Source organism: Enoplosus armatus, chromosome 23 (assembly GCF_043641665.1).
Source record: "Enoplosus armatus isolate fEnoArm2 chromosome 23, fEnoArm2.hap1, whole genome shotgun sequence".
Classification (NCBI taxonomy): domain Eukaryota; kingdom Metazoa; phylum Chordata; class Actinopteri; order Centrarchiformes; family Enoplosidae; genus Enoplosus; species Enoplosus armatus.
In genome coordinates, this window is record NC_092202.1 from 11,084,958 (window position 1) to 11,107,005 (window position 22,048).

The window sequence follows — 22,048 nt, forward strand, 5'->3', positions numbered from 1 at the left end:
AGGAGGAGGAGGAGGAAGAAGAGGAGAGACAGAGCACAAATTACAGGTGGTGATCAAGGAAATGAAATGAGGTTAAAGAGATAATTTGCCGACTCATCTTTAGTCATAGTCACTGGTCCAAAATCAGTGTGACCCTGTGAATCATTTCTGACAGAAATCCCAAGTAAAAAAATAAAGATCGTACTCATTGAAGTACACAAGGACAAGTATGCCCATCTTAAGATGGGAAGTAGCCTGTGATCTGGGAGGCTATAATGATGCGAAACATTACAGACTTTCTTCAAAGAGCCTCTCTAGATGGCAATCCTCACCAACCACTGACCTCACCCACAACCTCAGGTCACCTCAAACTCCTTCACTCTTACAGGCGTAAAGATGAACAGTAACGACACCACTGCCTAAAGCAAAGCCCCTGGAGTCGCAAAAATGACTTCTAAAGAAACAAACTGTCAAGAGTCTCACACACACTCTTACAAACCTACACACTCGCATCCAAATCTCTCAGTTTGTTGAAGTCTCCTCCAAAACTGGACGGAATATCTGTCTGGTAGTGCCACGAGGAGAAACGTCTAGGTATAACCTGCCGATGTTTCTCCATTTCTGAAAGTTTTTTTTCTCTTTCTGTTGGGTAAATTTCTTTTGTATTTCTCTATCTTTCCATAATCCACTCTTTCTCACACACAGTCCAGGAAACAACAGGAACGTGGACCAAAATCATCTGATGTTCTGCAGCAAGTGAGTTATGCGTTCGTTAGTTGGTTTCAAATGACAGACCATCGACCTGTATGATGAGTAATTTGCAAAGGACAGATGCTCCAGCACGTGCATTGATGTGACACACTTGTACAACTTAGTGTGTGTATAATACTGGTACCTTTTCAGATTTACCACCTGAAACTTTGATGTTTTAAAAGTTGGGTCCTTGATTTTATATCAAGGTAGACGAAAGCAGCCTTCTAATTTCTTGCCGGCTGCTGTCAATTTTGTTGGTTGAAACGACAACCAACCAGCTAGTTAATCAAGCTCCATTAGTTGGTTGAAAATACAGTCTCTGGCTGACCAGCTGACTCGTTTCAAGAACCAATAAGATGTCGTAAGCGAGCGCTTGATGGCTACATACATGATATTGTGCTAGAAGACCTAGGCTGTAAGCTGGGCATGCTACTGGTTGCAGCTTTGGTAGAGCAGACAAACAATGTTTAATCCATTTAACAATTTGCGCTTGTATTTTTGGAAAGGACAAAAGAATAAATGTATCAAACACCACCCTTTGCTTTTTAAATGTTGAGCTTGCTTCTTTAGCAAATTTAGACACAAACACGACAGCCACAGGTGTACTGGCCTCTACAGGCCACACCACCTTACATGTCGCTTTATGTTACACTCTTTCCATCTTGATTGCCCTTTTGCTGTTTTGCCCCCCGCTCCTCTGTGCATCTATGTTTACCCCCCTGCCTCCTATCCATCACTCTCCCCCCGCTCTCTCTTTTTTTGCTGCTGGATGTGTGACATTTTACTGCTTAATACACATGGCTCATCCTTTGCACACACACACACACACACACAAATGTGCACACATACACAAAAGTACTGATAGACACGCACACACAGGCACACATATACAGAAGCAGGAGATAAACACAGCTTTCTGAAATGTCAAACATAATTCCTCACAACAGAGGAGAGCAGCATGTTGTCAAGTGTCAACCAAGTAACTCAAACTTTGGTTGGTGCATTCTGGTTTTCATTTGAATTTAAAGGTTATACTATACTTAACGTGATGAGGGACTACCATGCCCCCGGGCCACCAAACTCTAAGAATGATCCGAAAAGTGTTGTGTGGTCTTTCTCAGATTTACTGTAGCCACATTTGCTTGATTTGGAGAAAGAAAAATAACACTTGGAGTTACGAGGATGTCATATCTATGTGAGCAGACCAAAGCATTAATAGGTCTGGATTCGTTGCCAACACTCTGGCTTACTGGTGACATTCCAATGCAGCACTAGCAACCCTCTCCAAGGCTATCACTCACAAACACATGAACAACACTGAACCACAATTCTTGCTCTAGACAACATCTTCATTGGTCTACTGGTGTATATCCAGTAGCGGACAGCATATTCATTACCGTAGTTCTTTTCTATAGTACGCAATCCAGGTTTTCTGTAGCCCATCTGGTTTTAAATGTGGAAAGCCAATCAGTAACAGATTTAAACTTGTGATGCCAGGTGGATGCAGTTGCCAGGTGGACGCAGTTAACTAGCCGGTAGGATAGAAAACCTGAGCTCTCATCGTGTGTTGTCATAAATAATGTGGGCTTTTTTTCAAGCTGGCAATGTTTTCATGCACCATTATAAAACAGGAAAATACTCGGGAGGAATGGGGGCTCAAAGATTCATTGCAATGACGCTACATCAGGACAATTGTGTCGTCTACAATAAAAAGTGAAGTACAGAGTCTACATCAAAGTGCAAGCAAAGAACAGGAGTGCCTGTGCTTTACTTTGACGGGAATGTCATTCTTTAAGAGACAATTTCTTGGCAGGGACACAAGTACTTGGATTTTTTTTTTTTTTTTTTTAACTCTGGGACATTAAACCCATGCAGCCCACTCTAAACAACTGGCAGCCCTTACATTCAATGGTGTCAGAATAAAAGAAAAATCACCCAGTTTTTGTTCAGTCTTTGAAAAGAGCTGCCGTGGTTTCAGACTGCCACCAGCAGTCTTCAGAAAAAACACGTCTAATTGAAGACCTTGTAACACCTTATCCGGTGTTCTTAACGTACTGTTCTCTGCAGGTGTCAATGCGGTACAAAGCTAAGTACTCCACTTCAAGTCTGATCAGCACAGGCAACAAGAAGCAGCTTGTTCACAGAATTTTGGCACACATCATCCTCATTGGCCGTTTTGTCCTTACCAAAAATCTGCTTTTACACTGAGAAACAGCTGTTGACATTTTAGAGAATGATTTCACTTGCAGCCACTGCAGAAACTAGGTTGACTTCCTGGTGTGTGTTTATATACAATCCACAGCGGTGAGGACAAAGGACAGTGTCCACAAGCCCATTAACTCTTGGCTAGCATCAAACACTTTCTCACTCTATCACGAGGGAAAATTAATCTATTAAATCTGTTCTGACAGTTTGTAAAGCGCACCCCAAGTTAAATGAGAAATTAGAGTTGAGAAGACCAATTTGATTTGCAATTTCATCTCATCATGACTAATTCAAAACAGACTGAGGAACTACAAAGACTGAGCTAATAGAATTTTCAGTTCCATCGGCTACAGCAATCCCTTTATTCTCATAGGCCCTAATTTCATCTCACTACAGGCAGGAAACCCTGTATGAAATGAAATCTCATATATATATTTATATACCCCAGTTATCTTCACATACTGTGTAATAGCCACTCAAAGCAGAAAACACACAAGTGAATAAACGGTTAGTGACCTATCGATGTGAAGTCACACCTCCAAATTAAACGGCATTAATCACTGCTGACGTTCATGCTCAGTTAGTTTACACTCTAGTTGTTGTATAACTTAAGTAGGAGGACAAGTGCTTTTTTGCGGTTTTGCAAAAAAGAAAAAAGCATCAGCGCTCATTTCCTGCCACTGTTATTTACAAAGGAAAGTCATCGATGGCATTTCAGCTTTGAATTAGATTTAGTAACAGGAGTATGTCCTTTCACTTGCTACAAAAATGTAATTTGTAAGAATGTGAAAATATTGCTTTAATTGATATTTCAGAAAAAAGAAGTAACTCTCCTTATAATTATATATATAATAAAAAGATAATTATCCCTTGCTTCCTCTTGAAATTAAATGCTTAATTTTATACAGTGAGGAATCTACAGTATGTGGACATTTCTCATGGTTAATCCATAGTCTACAACAGAAACACGTAGGACCCTGGCTGCCAAATGCTTTCCAGTTGCAGCTTCATTAATAGCTCAACACACTTTTCACCTCAACATGCTGGACAAAAGCAAATTGTGCATTTTTAATTGCAGGGTGAAAATAATAAAAAAAAAAGCTGATGTGCAAGTTGCATGTGTGTAAAGTAGAAGAAAGCAGAAATCAAAAGGATAACCAGGAGAAAAACGAGTCGATTCTGTGCTTCTTTCTCGTCTAACTCGATCATTAAACTGTCAGCCATCTGTTAAAGTAGAACTTTGAGTGGTGAAGACTTCCACTCCTTCTGCAGAGAACACTCTAACTTTCATTAGGCTGACAAAAACAAAAATAGCTCATTTCTTTCCATATCCTCAGTGCGGCTGATTTCTCACCGTGTGCCACATCATTATCATGTTTACAAGGCGTTTTAAAAATAAAGCACACAATACCAAAGAATCCAAATCTGATCTTTGTACAGCGCGGCTTTGTCTGTTTATGAGTGCAAATATTAATGGTAAGGTAAAGGTGTAGGAGACATGACATCATTAGCTTATAGGACTGGTAGAATACCTGAATACCATGCAGCTCATTATTTTTAATTACCTGCACCTTCTCAGTCTGTTAACACTGGCTTGTGCTGACACCACTGCTGTCTGTCAACAGCCATTTGCACCTGCTGATAATGTTTAGCACAATGTCCCTAAAAAGGCCTCAGTCTTTTTTGCAGGGATGTATCCAGCAGTTTTTAGACACTGACTATGTTTTCAGTCTGAAAACCAAGAAATACAGAACATAGAGCCAGACGGGTCACACAGAGATGTAAGAAGTGTCCGAGAATGCTGGAGCACCACTTCATAGTAACCTGATGCACTCTGCAGCTGATTCAGTGCAAAGACCTTCAGAAAGCTGTGCCTCTCACACTCTTTCAGTTTTAACTGCGCCACACTATGAACCATCAAGCCATTCACAGAAGCCCAATACAGAGAACACCATCACATTTACATCTCTGCTGTCAGTATCTATGAGTATCTCTCCTCATAACATTCAGGCTCCAATGCAACTGCCTCCATCTTTTCAGCTGCCTTCACAAACTGAGTTTTCCATCAGCTCAAGAGCTCATTATTTTCCAGCTCCACAATGACAGCGTTAAATGCAAATAAAAGCAGGAAAAAGCTGCACACACAACATGAGCACAGTCAAGCACAGGAGGCTGAATGCCCTACCTTGACCCCTCGCACTCTGAACTCGGCCAGGGCTCGGCTCATCTTGGAAGATGCTGTCTGCAGGTCCTTCCCGCTGGCGATGACTTTCACCAGCAAGGAGTCATAGTGGGGGGAAATGACAGCACCCTGGAAGGCAGAGGCACTGTCCAGGCGGATGCCCATGCCCTCACCGCTTCTGAAGACCTGGCAGGAACAGAAGAGTGACAGACTTCATACAAACAGAAGCATTTCTTTAACAGCATTGTTATTGATTTGATATATAAAGATACAAATAAACTGCAAAAACATATTCCTTAACATTTAAGTTGCAAATTGTAATGAATAATTGTTCATTAAGACAAAGTGCCAATTTATTCCTGTGGATTTTATTAATGTGGAATCTGCTGCAGATAGCAAGAAAATACACTTTGCACAATTTTTCCACTAAGACTTAGTGTTTTCATTAGGGCTATTATTGTCTAACCCTACAAGGTCCAGTAATCTCAGCAGATGAATTTTTCAGATACTTTTGCTTCAGAGGTCTAAAGAGACGCAGGGAAGAAGGCAGACCAGTCACACACCATCAGTGAAAGACAGAGCGTTCTGATGGCTCAGTGGTCTGAAATGTGTTAGGTCTTATACGTCTTAGGTGGGGTGAAAATGTCAGAAACATAAAAACTGCTTAAAATAAATCTGGCAGGCAAAAACTTGACTTTGCATCCTTCCTAAAAGTGCAAGATGCAGAGTAAAATGATTTTCTATCTTTCAGTGGTCGCAGGACATTTCATTCCTTACTTGTTTTAATATCTCAACATCCTCCTCAGCATTTGTTAATGGCTTGCTGGTGGATTGTAATGTGGACGACGCAGGAACACAACACATCTGTTCGGTGCCTAAAACGCAAGCGTAAATTAACACGCACTCGGAGCGCAAATGAGTTCGAAGCCGAAAGGCTGGACTTTTCCAAAGCACTCTGCGAGAGAGCAGAGAGGGAGGAGAGGAGATGTGAAGAGGAGAGTGAGGACTGTCCAACACTACAACATATGAAGCCCCTTGAGGGCTGGAAGAGAAAGATGAGTAAAAATTATAATTATAACAATGTTGTGCCACACTGATGATATGCCGGTAATATTTTCAGCCAATGTAGATGTCCGTAGCTGCCAACATTTATGACCGACAATATTTTTTCATTATACTTTTGCTCTTTACCACTTGCCATTTTATCTAGAGCGATTTTGCCCCTATTTTTCAAAGCAGTTTTGTTCATCTCAAATGGCTCCAAATGATCAAAATACTGCGTAATTCCCTCCATAAACCATGTTAGCACAAATGCGCTACAATATTACTGCATGATGACAAATGGCTGACAGTACAGCAGCCAAAGTAAATGGACCACCCATAACCAGGTTGCTGTAAAACCCTTTTATACTCAGGTGCTACAGTACTTGTGTTATTAAGAGACATTCTGAAGCATGAAGAAAAAAACAAACACACACAAACATACACACAACTACAAAAGCAGGGAAGCATCACATTGCTGTTACAAGTTACACATTCACATATCTTATCAAGCTGAATGCTAAATTACTGCTATGAGGGGACACTGAATTATTTCTTTTCATTCATTTCCTAGAAATACCTTTCACCAAGGAGGAGTTCTTAAAAATAGAGGTCAAGGAGAAAGAGACTGCCTACATGGAGCTGTAAATGTCTGAGATGCTAAAGCCGAGGAAATTGTCATGAATATTGCTGCCCACTCACACTGCCTCTACACCTGTGCAACATCCTGTTTCAAGGCTCAAAGCCCCAATTTCCAGGTTGTGATTTTCATAAAGCCCGGTACACCCCCTTTGATTTTAGAGGCTTGAGGCTGGTCATCAGCACTTCAAGTGTCACTGAAGTAGATCTCAAAGTTCCACAGTCACACTTATATGCGAATAACTCTGCAAGCTGCTCTGCATGGAATACATTTGTTTTAAATTCAAAAAAAGAGGTTATATTTTTGAAGAATATGAATATTGTTATTTAGCGAGCTTCAACAGCTGTGCTTACACAAAGGGTTTTCTGAGGACAGAATCATTTTAAATAAATAACTATTGACCGATACATTTCAGGTGGGGACAATTGTTCAAAATAGACTGGTAGCATTCTTGAATGCACACCTGGTCTCTACAGGAGGGCCACCGCTGACGCACAAAAGGTGGGTAACAGAAATAAAATATTTTACTGAAGCACATATAAAGCAGGAACACTGACGATTTCTGCAACAGCCAGAACGAAAGTTTGACTAAAAGAGTTAAAAACATGTACTCTGTAAATGAAGGTTCTGGGGCACTTTGTTTCCACAGTAGTCTTAACTCTCTGTGAACAAACGTTATTTTAAAATTGTTCTCTGTCGCCCCTTAACACTGCAGGCCAAGCATATACATAAGACCATTGCAGCTCTTAGTGACTGACTGGCTGTCCAGCGGCTGCCCGAGGTTTCCGTGCACTTTGTTATTTAATACCAAACTGCTACATCCCCGGGGGGGCGGAGTATACGGTAAAGCTGATGCTGCTCTTAGCTTTGACTTGTTTGGTCTATACATCTGCACAAGTTGACTGAGCATCAAGGCTTTTTTCAGCTACATCCCGCTGAATAATCACACAGTTTAGGCAATTGGCTAACACTTTCATCCAGAACAACTTGAGGTGATGAAAGGGGAAGGATCGGAGACTAGCTCAAAGGCACTTCTGTTCCCTGACATCCTGGCCTTTGTTGTTGTCTTGCAGTTGCAGTGAAGTTTTTGAAATCATTATGGCCACCCAACAGCCTCATACAGTTTCACATCTGGGAGCTGTCCAAGCCAACTAAGGATGTATCGACTGATTGGGTGTCTTGAGACCTTTTCTTCACAGCCCCACAGGGTGATTGTGCCTGAGATGCTGTCAATATGTTTTATGATCACACACTACAAACTAAGTCAAAAAACGGATTACTTTATAGATGTATCAGAACAGCGTGAATCCACAGTGTAAGCCAGCACGTCAGAATCCGATTTTCAACAGTTAATTGTTGCGTGGCTACTCGTCTGCTTTTGTGACAGCAAAAAAACACACTGCAGAGGGCTTGTAATTCAACAAATGTGGGGCTGCGTTCCTGTGACAAGGCCAGATGGTTGGTGACAACGGCAATTGCTATGTTGTTTCCCGGTTGCAATTTTTACCAGGTGTGAGAATAAGATGTGTTTTCTAATCTGATCGTTCAAGCTGCTCTAAAAAACATATGAGAAGAACTTAAGAAGTAGGACGAATTTTAAAAGATCTCTCTAGTTGATAGAAAACAATCGATGTGTGTGTTCTAATAGCGGCAATATGTAACAGTGTATAGAAGACACTGCATGCACCGCAGACAGTTGTTTGTAATATTGTGTCCTCTGTGTAAAACTTGTGATGCAAGACAAACCTTAGAAGAATTTCGCAATATAATGAATATCGGTATTTGACAGTAACGGTCACAAAAGGCCTGATAGGAACATATCTAAACACACCCATAAGACTGAATTAAGATTGCAGAGTCTCAGCGAACTGGATCCAGACAAAGACACAACAATAAAGTGAATACATCTGCATGAATATACAAGCTTTAAAATGAATTGGACAGCAGTGAGGCAGGCAGACACAAATGCATGTGCACACACAAACATCCACACAGAGAAACATTTTGAGGCCTTAAACATGGGCCAATATTTTTCTAAATGGAATTCCTAACCGTAAACAACCTTGTCCTGCTGGTGTCAGGAGACTAATCAAACATGCAGCAAGACAGATGTTTGCTGTTACACTTTACTGCACAAACATATATATATATGGGATATGTAGTCGGACTGGAACCCAAAAAACTAACACTACTGGGTTATTGGAACCACTCAGATGGAGGTTGTTTTGCAGGGAAAAACAAATACAAAAATAACGGTGAAAATTTTATTCCAGAGGGATTTCAGAAACTGTGAACACACAATCTGAATGGCCTTAAGGTTTATAGTTAAACTGAGTCTCACTTGATGTACTGTATAAGAGGATTTCCAACAATTAATCCCAATAAACAAACTATTTTTGTTCATTAGGCACGAGTGGAAGCATTTCCATTTCACTTTTGTCTACTATGTGCTAATGAGGGATAATGCACTTTGATGCTGTGCCTTTGTGTACATGCCTTTCTGAATAGTAAGTATATTAATTTTGCCTTCGGGGCATATAGATATGAGATGAATGGTGCCACAGCAGCACCACACAGACGAGAATCACACTCAACATGGACTCAAACCCAAGCAGTGCCACTAAAGATCCTGTAGCCAGATAGAGGAGAGAGAGAGATACTGTACAGGCAGAACTGAATGGAAAGCCAAGCACCATGTTAATAATTGAAGTAAAGGTGTCCGCTTCTTTCGGCCCAGGGCTCTGTCTAACAAGAAAACCCCACTTTCTTCTCTCACACTCTCTCCATGTCATTGTGTCTCTCTGTCTTACCACCCCATCTCTCACTGGATAGTCATAGATACTAAAAAATCAAGTACAAGGGCATTGAAATGGACACATACATGCACTGATTTGAACACCTAGTGTGCTGCACACTCACTCACACGTTGCTGTCGTCTTCCCCCCTTGTTTTCCTCTGGATTCCTGCTTATCAGTAAATGCACACATCCAGTTCATTACCAGCTTACTTGTATTAGTAATTTCCATGACACAACAATGTACAAGTGGTGACTTTTCACTGAATTCTCACTGTGATTCACCTTTTACTTTACATCTCGTTCATTTCTTAGGTCAGTATTTCTCCTGCGTTGCTGCTTCCTATCTTTCCGTCACCATCCGGCCGTCTAGAGCCCCCTTCCATTTCTCATCGCTTGATGTATACCACTCAGTAACTCTCCTCCGTTCTGTATGAAGCATAGGTCAGTGGTGTATTTCTCTGACATTATTTGAAAGAGCGTTGGTCTGCCATAGGGCACATTACAAATCCTCACTGCCCGGGCTGCTATTGCAGTCTTAAAAACATTATTTCTCAAATCTCTGAAAGCACACTTTTCTTTTCAGGAATTCAGATAAACAAGCTGATTTCCCCACTGATGCCCATGCATTTTCAAGACTGTCAAAATGGCTTCTCGATGGGTTTCAGAGGCCCAAGTCGTAAAACTTGCTGAGCGCGTGGTGGAAAGTGAAAAACCAAAGAAGAAAATAAAAGCCAACAGCATGAAAAGTGGAGTTCACTCAACCATGCTCACATGTTGCCTTATAAGAGTAATAAGCCAGGAGAACATTTGCCGTAAAAAATGTTAGCGCCCTGGAAGTGTCTTTGAACGTTTATTTTAGGAAAGAGAAACAGTGTTATTCTCAAGTCAATACATATTTTGAACACTTGGCTTGACTAAATAGGTTTTACCCAAAAGAGACTTAGACCTGTGGATGGGAAGTGTGTGGTGTGTGTTTGTCACAGTGGATTTGTCACAGTGCCTTGCAATTTATCATTGAGATAAATATCACACTCACCACTGTGAATATATATGACCATGAGAAATGGCTCTCTTTAGCAAAAAGAGGAGAATTTCATGTCACTGTATTTATCCAAAGGGCTCAACTCCTGAAACTGCGCCACAGTTCATCATTAGTTCCTTTAATTTCCACCAACTATGACACAAGCTCACAGGACAGGGTACACGCAGTATCCAGCGTGCAACTACAACAAAAATTTACATTTTCACACATTTATTTCAGATGATTACAGCTTTAATTGCCTCTTTTGCATGTTGCCACACTACTGACCTTAAACGTGCATTCATTGAGTTTGTTTGGACTCAAGCTGTAAACACAACACATACCAGGTTTTAAAATTATTATAGCTAGCGTGTTAGCAAAGTAATGGTCTATTTACACATCCAGCAGACACAGAACAACATGAGCATTTATTGGGAGTCATGTTTCTGTCATGTTTCTGGCAATCTGACACACATAAGTCAAATATTTACTTCGCCCTGCTTTTGGTCTCCGCCAACTCTCGAGGGAAATATCTGTTTTAGCAGCTCTGAAGCTGCTTAACGCTGATCTCCATAAACCCAAAACAACAAGCTGAAAGAGGCTAAAACACTCTGAGGGGCTGAGGGGAAATGCAGAGCTGGATGGTAATTCTCTGTGGATTTGTCACAATGAGCGACCCCTTTCTCATTACACACAGTCATTTGATCTATTGTTATTATATAAATATTGATTAGTGGAGCTTTAAGGTGACTGATTGCTTTGTTGTTCTAAGGCATCGACTGAAAAACAGTTCTTAGGCTCAGTTATACATTCTGATTATGTATTATTTGCTTAATTCAATTACATTGACCTTTTTTTCACCATAATTTCAATTTGGTTGGTGGGTGAATATCTCCTTGGTCCACCTACATTATTATGGTTCATGTTTCCACATTAGCTTCTGTGGATAAGATACAGTGCTCTTGCCAATGTAATGTTAGTCTCACAGAGCCAGAGTGCATCTCCCAAGCTCTGCTTCACTGCAACATTTAAGCCTGGAAACGTCCAATTGAAAATCGATTGGGCCCGGTCAGATTTGTACTGGACCAATCAGTGAAAGTTTGGATGACAAATGACCCACTGCCTCGCCAAACTCAGTATGCTGTATTAGACATAAAATGTGTTTTTAAATGTTTCAGTACATTGATTCTTGCTTACTTACTAAGGGTGCCAAAAAATTAATGTGGAGAAATGGAGAGGTAAAATAACCTCGATTACAGGTTTTAGGTGGTTTGCACCAACGGCTGAACAAGATCCCTGTTACTTTCTAAACCCATTTAAGAGCTGTAACATGGTAATGGCCCAAATCCTCAGGCTCCTTAAGTGGACCAAAGACCAGATTTCACAGTTAGCTTGCTTTTGTAATAACACTCAATTTGCCATTAAGTTCATTTCTCATATCCACTTTACAGACTTCACCAAGCCTCATTTATCTGCCCCTTTCCCTCCCTAACCTTTCACCCAACTCTCAGTCCTGCTGCTTCCTAGTCTCATTGCCCCCCCTCCTTCGTTGTCAGGTTTTGTTTATGTATGGAGTTGGAAGAGACAGCACACATACACTTGAAGCTAATGTATGGAGAGGAAACAATGAGATAACATGCACTGCCTGTGACAGCAATATCTGAGCTCCAACTGATAGCGTACCAATTAGAGGGGGAGAGGAGCAGACAGAGAGGCAGAGGCGCAGAGAGGTAAAGAGAGCAATAAAGGGAAAGAGACAGAATAACACACAGAGATGAGGAGAGAAGAGAATTTAAGTGCCATGTTAATGTTTGAAGTCGAGCTGTGTGGATGAATCAAGGCAGGGAGAGCGGCTGTAGGTTAGAAGAGAGGTGAAGCAAGACAGCGAGGACGGAAGTGAAGAAGCAAAGAATAAAGTTTGTTTGCTGGTAATTGTTTTCGGCAAGCAAAACCCGATGCTTCAAAAGCAGTGCTTCAGAATTGCTCCATCATGAAAACTTTATGCTGTTGTGCAATTCCTTTTCATAAGGGCCAGGTATAATCCGGACCAGGCATAAAATCGCAGCTCGCCCTCACAGGCCATGAGAACACTATTAGTTTTCTTCCTAGGAAAGTTTTAGGTTTGGCGAAGCACACCGAAGAAGGAGGAACTCAAAGACAAACAGTAAAATCATTAGTTTGATTAAGTTTTAATCATTTGACACAGAAACTGTTGCAAACTTCACAACTTGGTCACTAGTTTGAGTGACTCATGTCTCAGAAGCATCTTCCTACTTTTTCCTTCCATGTCTAAATGTGTAAGTGGGTTGACTCCCAAGGAGTTTGGTGACAGCTTATGGGCAGCCCTGGAAAAATCTGGCCATCTCCCCCAAATTTAATTACTTATGTCCTTCAAAACTGGGCGTCTCTCTGTCTCAGTTGACTAGGACGCATGTCTGCATCATGTAACTGCAACGTGCCAAATTAACATCTGGTCTGGGTATGCTGTCACAAGACCCCCAAGCCAGTATGTTGACCACTATTTCTGTTAGGGAATTGATCTTCTATTTCATTCTAGTTGCGATTCAATAGGTAATTTTTTACAACATGTGCACATACTGTGAGCTCAATAGGATTATCATTATCCATATTAGCATTTAATATTATTTGGCCCTAAAGACAAGGAAAAATCCCTGGATATGTTAAATTGCAACTTCTTGTCTAGCAAAATGAAGCCACATAGCTTCCAGTGGGTTAGGAAAGTAAAGATATTTTGGCTCAAGTAAATTTGTTGAGGAGAAAGAGGGGAAATTTTTGTATGCAGTACAGACAGTAGATAAAATGGAGCCAGTCGTGGAAATGACTAACAGGCTGATGTCTTAGAAGAACACAGTCTCTCACCTCTGCTTTTCTATGCTCACACATTTACTCAAAACATGCACATAAACAAAACAGGTGCTTTGGAAACCAGTGAAACATTAACTCAATTTCCATGACTGCATTTGAAAAGAAAACCTTGACGCTCGCCTTCAATAATGAAATACACTTCTTAGCAAAACTGAATGTGGAATACACACACTGCAGAAGAAAACCTTACATAAAATGCATGAGCATATATTATACAAGCCACACATGCCTATGATAAAGTGTGAGATATGAGATTGATGGGAATCCGAGGACTCTGTATGTACATTTATATATATATATATATATATATATATATATATGCATGTCATTTATGCACTCATGCCCATGCTTTCTCCTCAGTGAGTTGAGTTAATTTGAAGTGAGTTCTTCCTGTTGGTCATCTGCCCATTCCTACTGGATAATTCAGCACACCAAAAGGTCACCCAAGTGATACTATTGACTATTAGCAAGGGGAGCCTTACATTGATTGAACACCAATTACATTGACTGGAGAACCGATACCTGTGGTGGATCATTACAGAGACCTCCTTACACTTCAGCATCACACACAAAAGCTCAGATACAGAAGCAGATACCCTTTGTTTCAAATCATTACCGAGACCTCCCCTGGGAATTAATGGCTGCCAGGCTAGTTGTGACAAATATCTTCTGACTGGTGACCAATACGGTGACAGCAAGGTGTATTGGTCTTGTTTTAATTAAAAGTCATGCCCTGTCTTCTCCAACCCTCCATATGTGGTTCCCAAAGCTAGACAGAAGCGAGCCTTGATCAGTCCCATTTCATTAACAGAGAGTTTCTTTGCTTTAGGACACCATTGTGAACTCATTTTGGGGCTTATTTTGTAGCCATTTTAGCTAAATTTGAAAAGAAAAGAAAACTAACCTGAATCAACCATGACATCTATGTATGATGCACTCTATATCAAGAAAATGTGGCTATATACAGATCAAATAAACATCCAGACTGCAACACTTGAGCGGTGTCTGTTTTGACTCTTTATTATCTGTGGCTATACTCGACATGTGCTTGTCCAAAGCTTGCCTGGCAGCGCACAACCATCGCTCGAGTACCTGAATCCAAAATACAACCACTCCATCCCTTCTCCTTCTATTTCAATTTCCCTCCTGTACTTTCAATTTCACCTTCATTTCCTGTCTCTATACAGGCTCTATTTTTTTTTTCTAATCTCACAAAACCATTATCTACCTCACTCTCCCTCTTCCTCCCACTCTGTGTCTGACTCCCTAGGGCATCCCTGACTTTATTTATCCATTCATTCTTACATCATTTAAACTCTTTCCTTCCTTCCTCCCTCTGAGTGTTTATTTTTCCTCCTGTCCTCTGTAACCCTCTAATCATCTTTTTATTTTGGCTCCTCAGACCACCAGCAGTGCAATTACAGGCCAAGGCCCAAAATATGTTTGCATGTGTGTGTCCTTCATAATAAAACCATATTTATGACCACGTACTAACTACTTTGGGGACTAGAGGAGCACACATTGCAGCACACATACAAGCCCTGCTTTCAGTCCCTTGTTGCCTTTCATCAAAAGGCTCATTTTTTGATACCCGACTAAATTGGCTTCTCCTTTCAATCCTCTGTGTGTGTGTGTGTGTGTGTGAGCTCTAGATGGAGGTATAATGACCCTAATGAGCAATAGAGGATCTCTGCTGCTCTCCGTTTTTTCTCCCTTTTTCTCGCTCTCTGAATTTTCTATCAATTATCGCCCATTCTGCCTTGCCTCCACTCCTCCTCAGAACACTCTCTAATTTTCCTCTCCGTTCATATTCTCCTCGCCTCTCCTCTCATTTCAGCTCTTTCCCTCTGTCTCCTTTCATTTCCCCTCCACTCCTGTCCTTTTCTCATGTCTCCTCTCCATTCCTCCCCTCTCATCGACAAACTCTTCACCTGCCATCTCCTTCGCTTGATTCCTCTTTTCCTCCTAAAATCTCTTTACTTTCACTATTTTCTGCCCTCCCCCGATCACATATTCTCTCATTACACATCCCCTTTTGATTTCCTTCTTTCTACTCCCCTCTTCTCCCCTCCCTCCTCTTCATAATCTAAAATAAGAAAAAACACAGCTGTAAGTGCCCAGCTGCTAAAAAAGGTTAGCCTTAAATGTTCATGTTAGGTCTAACACAGTAAGCGGAGATGCAAACACATACTCCGAATAACACCACACACTTGGGAACAAATACAAGGGCACAGATGCCTGCTGCCTGCCCACACACATACACACACACACACACACACACACACACACACACACACACACACACACACACACACACAGTCACTCTTATCTCTCATGCAGTATTAAACATCAGTGCAGCCATTAGAGTCAGTGGCAACCAGATGTCTGTGACGGCACTACAAGCTGTTTGGGGCTTTGGAGGTGGGATGGGTGGACACACACACGTCTGATATACAAGCTTCAAGAGCTGGATGGACCTCCAGCCGTGCCACATACGGGTTGAATCAAGATGAGATATATACTTGTACAATGAATGTCTAGATATGGATGAATGGATGGATGAAAGCAAATCCCACTCACAGCTATCCCGACAGTGAGAACATACACTTGTGCCAGATGTCCGAGCCTACATTGTGCAGAAGACAACCAGTGATGTCTCAACAGTCTAAATAGAGCCTGGAGTCATGAGCGAACGAACTCGAACATGACAACGCCCCATCCAGGAAAAGTTGAAAGAAAATCTTCATCACCTTGGGGAATGTTTAATTTTAAGTCTTCATCTTCATTTTCAAGAAAGCTTGTTGAGAAAGTTCTGTGATATCCGCATACAACCTTCATAACTGCTCCTCCATTTGTCTTTAACATCTACTGCCTCTGCTTTTTAAACCCATACATTTACAAATCGGATACAAATTGCAGTCTGTGAGCTTGAATTGTTACTTACAGCTGAGACGTGGTGCCACTCTCTCACTCTGAACTAGCTAAGTCGAGCTGCTACCATAAACGTTTTTGTGTGGTGAGTTTACAATCTCTGTTTTATTAGCCATGCTAGCGGCATAGCTTCATGAATGGCAATGTCGGCCGGTGTACTGGTCGACCAACTATTGGATTGACTGCTATAAAATTTGGTCCCGATATTCATGGTTCCAAGAGAATGAATCCAACTGTCGTTGGTAATCCCGACTTCTCCTCTAGCACTTCTGTGAGGCTGACATTTGTGTTTTTGAGTAAAAGGCCTCGCCAACCATTTGATGAATTGCCACAAAATTCAGTAGACATTCATGTTTCCCCACAAGATGAATGGAGATTGATGAATTACTGTTGTTGTAATAATAATTGTAATCTCCACTGACTTTTATCCAAAGTCAAAAATTGAACTTGCCAAATAATTTGCTTTATACCTGCAAATCAAATGCCATTCCCATCAGCCTTAGCTGTCCTTTGTGTTTAGCACTAATTAGCAAAATAAACATGCTAAAGTAAGATGGTGAACATGGTAACTACTACCTGTTAACATTGCTATTGTGGGCATGTGAGCATGCTGAAATAAGTTAGGTAAAGGCACCTCTTAGCCTTGTTACAAATACTTTGTTAAAGCTCTTTTATGTGAAACAAATATACATTTTCAACAACTCTGTCATAGATTGGGTAGCATGTTATCCCCAAATTTCTACTCTATGGTGTGACATGTATCCCTTGGATGTCCTGTGTGTCTGATCAAACATTTCCCCCCCAAGTCACATGTCAGAGGCAAAGTTACTTGGATTTTCTACCAGTGTGCCTTACTTTTCTCTGCTAGTGCAACATTAAAGGAATGCATTTTTTACAAATTATTTCTTCCTGCACCTGGCACTTCTTCCCCTGCGGCGGATGCCTTGGCCATGGCCCTGGCTCGTCTAGACTCCTCTCTCTCCCTTCTGGCTCACCTGAAAGTTCAAACCATCTTTCAACTTTCATCAGTGCTGCCAAGTCACTCCACATCTTCCTCACTGTGTCGATCCCAAACATGTCTTGAGGCTACACCTATTCCTCACCTAACCCCAGAAGTGCTTCCTCTTTAATTCCACCAACTCTTTTTTTAAAATGGCCATTTCCTCTCAGCTCTTTGAACTACCTGTTGCTTCCATGTCTTGTATATTGCAACACATGGATCACAGATACGGGATAACAGAAATCAGCTAAATGCCTTATTTAAATCACGTAATATACAATGTAATGCAAAATACTTAGACGCAAAAAACCCCACTTTTGATGATGAATAGAGCTGCAGTGATGCTGAGGTAATTAAAAGCCGACAACATCCAAGCCTGATGTTGATCAATATTCATGTCTGGAACATCGAGGGTATTAATGAGTATGTGCTACATAAGGAATGATTACAACACATTAAAGGATCTCATCTGCTCTTCACATAAACCATATAATCTAAAAATAACCCTTGTGTATGTATGAATATGCAGAATACAGCCCTGAAAAATACACACAGGCAATGAAAATCAACAGAAACTGGGGAAAGGCATTACTCAGGGTTTGTCAATTAGAATATGAAGAGTTACCGTAAACAGAATATTTGTCTATGCAGAAAATCATAAAAAGCTTAATGAAAAAATTGATATCAATTGCATGTTGTCCTTGGTTTCTAGCACAGCAAAATATACAACAGTGCAGGGCTAAAGGTCAATAGACAGAATAAATGTGTTTTTAAGCCATGTCTCCTTAATTGTAATTGTTTAATGGTTCGACCCCACCAGCCAACTTTCATAACACCATTAAAATATTCATATTCTATTTTAGCATTTAATTAACAAAGTTTTTACAGACTGAAAATTATTTTGCAGACACAAACTGGCAAACTTTTAATCAATAAACCTGTCAATCAACACCAAACCAACAAAAAAACAACTATTAAGTAAAACATGGACGAAACAATGCATAGTTTTTCATTACATAACTGCATTGTGCATTTACATTTTAAAATACTTTCGGTGCAAACATTTATTGCTTCATGAATGGTGCTGACCGTAGATTTTCTGTACTTTACTTTAATCAAAACTAGCGACAGCTGGAGACACAGGCGGCTTGTCAGATTCTCTTTGATTACAGTGTGCTTGACTGCAAATCAATCTCAAACTTAACTACTTCAAAATTATACACTACCAGTCCAGCAGGAAGCTGAATTTGAAAAAAAATTTTCAGGAATAAAAGAAAGAATAAAACATTATCTTATCCCATGTATTTTTTACAATCTTAAATTCAATATTCCAGCAGTAGCTAGACCCAGAGGTCAAGATACATTGATACATACAAAGATGTAATCAACACAAAAATGAAGTCGGGTTGAAGATTGGAGGCTGCTGCTTGATACTGATGCATTCTGAACCATGTGAACACACTGCACATTAATCATTTAATCATGAACTATTATGGGACAAATGAGGTAACTTCACCTCAGTTCACCCGCCATCACTCTATATCCCTGTCTTATTCTCTCTTTCACCCGCACACAGTAAATACTGGAACATTAACACTCAGAGCTGAGGTGACATGTGGTCAGTGCAATGTACACCTGCCAGTTTTTGCCTGTGGGACTACACTCATGTTGTCGTTAGCCCAAGCAGGCGGAAGTAATACCGATGTGATACAATTAGAAAGGGAGGGAAGAGGGGAGGGGGACCGAGGAGCTAGAGGAGCAGACAGAGTGGCAGCGTGGAATGTAGATGAAGAAGAAGAAAGGAAAAAAGTCACTCCTCTCTCAAAGCAACCAAACAATCCAACATGGCCGGCTGCCCATCATTCTTCTCTCTCTCTGGCTCTTTGCACAACGCCCCCTCCCTCCCCTCACTGCGATCACACTCTCCTCCTTCTCAGTCTGTACAGTATATACGAAACACAGCATCCGTTTCTTGCTAAGTAGGTCACCACACCTCCATCGCTCCTTCCCTCCTAGTCTCTCTCCCCTTGCTTCGTTGTACAATCTTTATTCTCACTCCACATCTCTGCCAGCCTTCCTATTTTATTTTCTACTTTATTTGTGATCTTGCTTATTAGGAATTCCACTATCATTATTATTATTTAAATTTTATGCAGCTATATTTAAAGCACATGTGCCACGATTGAGAACAGTGCAGTGGACACAATGCTTTTACACAGGAAGCAAACACTAGACTCTTGATTATTTGACCCCAGAATGTGTTTGGAATTTGTCCTTGTGCTTTTCTGAAAATGTTATTTTTCGCCTGAATATCCCACAACTGGTTTCGCCTTCATCATAAAAACATGAGTTCATCTGGGTAACATTTGGGTTTTTAGTTGCCAGTGTGGTGCTGCTATTACTGTGCATGAGCTGCACTAATGTGCAACTTTAACATTTCCCTCAATATCACTGGATAGATCTTCCAACTGTTCCTGGAAATACAAGTATACTCACTACGAATAGAAGTGTGTTCTCCATAAAGAAACTTAAATTTGTGACTCATGGTGGATGAAATTGAGACACAAATAACCCCAGCAATGAAATCCAATCAAATGATAAAACAAGCTCTGGTTGCAGTAAATGTTACGGAAGAAGATCACTTATAGTTACAGAATGCAGAAAAGACAACGGTATACTGCTCTCTAAACTGAACAAGAGGAAAGAAAGGAGACATTATTCCAAGACGAGGAATGCAGATGAGGTGAATGTGTGCCAGCTGGTTTGATGACATTCAAAAATAAGTCAGCACTTTCATTAAAAATCTTATCCTTCATCAAGATCAAAGAAGCAAACCATCACATTGAAAAAGCAATACACAGTCACAAAATAATTAAATCTTCATCATTTCTTTCATTGCATCAGAAATGTATTTCACAGGTGCCATTGTGGTCTGTGCTGTGTGCTACATACGGGCCATGACTCCCAAACATATGACAAATGCTAGTCTTAATAATCAGCTTGTCAGTAGGTGGCAAGTACAAGTACTGACCTGGCACGTTCTACTTTTGCTCTTTGATGACTCACTGCATGAAGAGGTCCAATACATATGTTTCCCCAGTTAAGTATAGCTACTTATAAAGATGAAATGCAATTATATCTAGAGTTTACCACATGCCATTGCTTTTTGCTTTCCAAATACCCCACATCCCAAATAAGGCCTTTTCATTCCGTCCTCAAGCTTGAACCTGTATCTGTCACCTTATCGCTTTTTATTACCTGTGACAAAGTGGGTGAGAATTCTGACCACTCACCACTTGTCCCTTCTGGGTTAGTCTTACACATTACATTATCATTTTCTACATGTGTTCATTTTGCTATAATTTACCATTGCTTTTGTAACATTGCATCACTTACTATCCCGGGTTTGTTTGTGTTAGCATTAGGTTACAGGTCACATCAGAGCATATGTAGGTTAAAGCAAACACACAGTCATAAGTTAGTTTCAGTTACCTTTATTTGAGTGGTTTAATTGTTTGTTTCTTTGTTTGGGCCCAGCTTGCAGGACTAGTGTTTGGGAGGGGGCCGCCCAGCATTTCCTGATTTTTATAGTGTTGGTGATGTCATGGCTGACATCATTGGGTCAAACCAAATGGAGGGGTTTTATTTTTTGTAGAAAGGTTTTTTCTGTTTCTCTTACATAGTCCAAGTAATGTTTCAGGAATTATTTACTGTTACTGAGCCATTCAGTAGGGTTAATGAGCTGAGGTGTAAGCTCGTGAAGGGTGTTTGATTTTCTGATTATAAGTTTATGGCGTAGTTTACCCACTTTTGGTTTAGTTCTGGCTGAAGCAGGCTTTGCGTTAATTGAACACCCTATAAATAGTCAGTTGGGTTTTGCTGGGGAGAGAGAGGGGAGGCCATGTTGCCATTCAGACGTGTTGTTAGTTTGAGTTGCAATGAGCTCATTTTCTTAGTATTTTTTTCCTATTTTTTTGAGTTGCATGTAAATGGAAAACACTGTAAATAAAAAACATCACCTCTGGGAAATCCTACCACCTTCCTAGACGCTCGAGCTAAACTATCTCACATTACCCCCCCTCACCTTTTCCCCTCCTATCCCCTCCCTCCCCACATACACAGAGTTCAAGTGTTTTATTGTCAAGCCAAGCTGAACTGGCAAAGACTTGCAGGTCTCAAAGGCATTAAAAAATACATGACAGACAGACAGAGAAACAGAGCAAAGTTGAGGGAGGTGTAAGGGGAATTGACAAAGAAGAAGACAGAGGAGGAGTGCAATGTAGCCTAGACAAACACAAATAGTGGGAGCTAAAGTAGCAAAAGTTGAAGAAAAATGGGGTGAGAGTGAGACTAAAAGGAGGGAGTAACATGGGAGCAGAAGAAAATGCAACAAGACGAAGTTAAGGGAGGAATGCAAATTATAAGTCAGAGAGGAAACCTAAAAAGAAAAGTAAAAATTGAGGCATGACAAGCAAAAGGTCAAGGAAGAAGATGGGAAAGAAACTAAAAAGAAAAGTTGCAGTAAGAGAGAAGGGGCATGGGTGGGGTTGATGCAGTTTTGTGCACATTTATCACATATTTGGAGCAAATGTTTGTACAAGCCGGTTTACTGC

The 22,048-nt window shown here is 40.7% G+C and overlaps 1 protein-coding gene across 1 annotated transcript in view; it reads right to left on the minus strand.

Moving 5' to 3' along the window:
* The window catches only part of LOC139305797 (pyruvate carboxylase, mitochondrial-like), a 258,603-nt gene that overhangs the window by 130,536 nt on the left and 106,019 nt on the right, over positions 1–22,048 (minus strand). Inside the window, exon 12 of the mRNA XM_070929746.1 lies at positions 5,123–5,305. Coding sequence (XP_070785847.1) covers positions 5,123–5,305 — 183 coding nt within the window. The remainder of the gene's footprint in view (positions 1–5,122; positions 5,306–22,048) is intronic.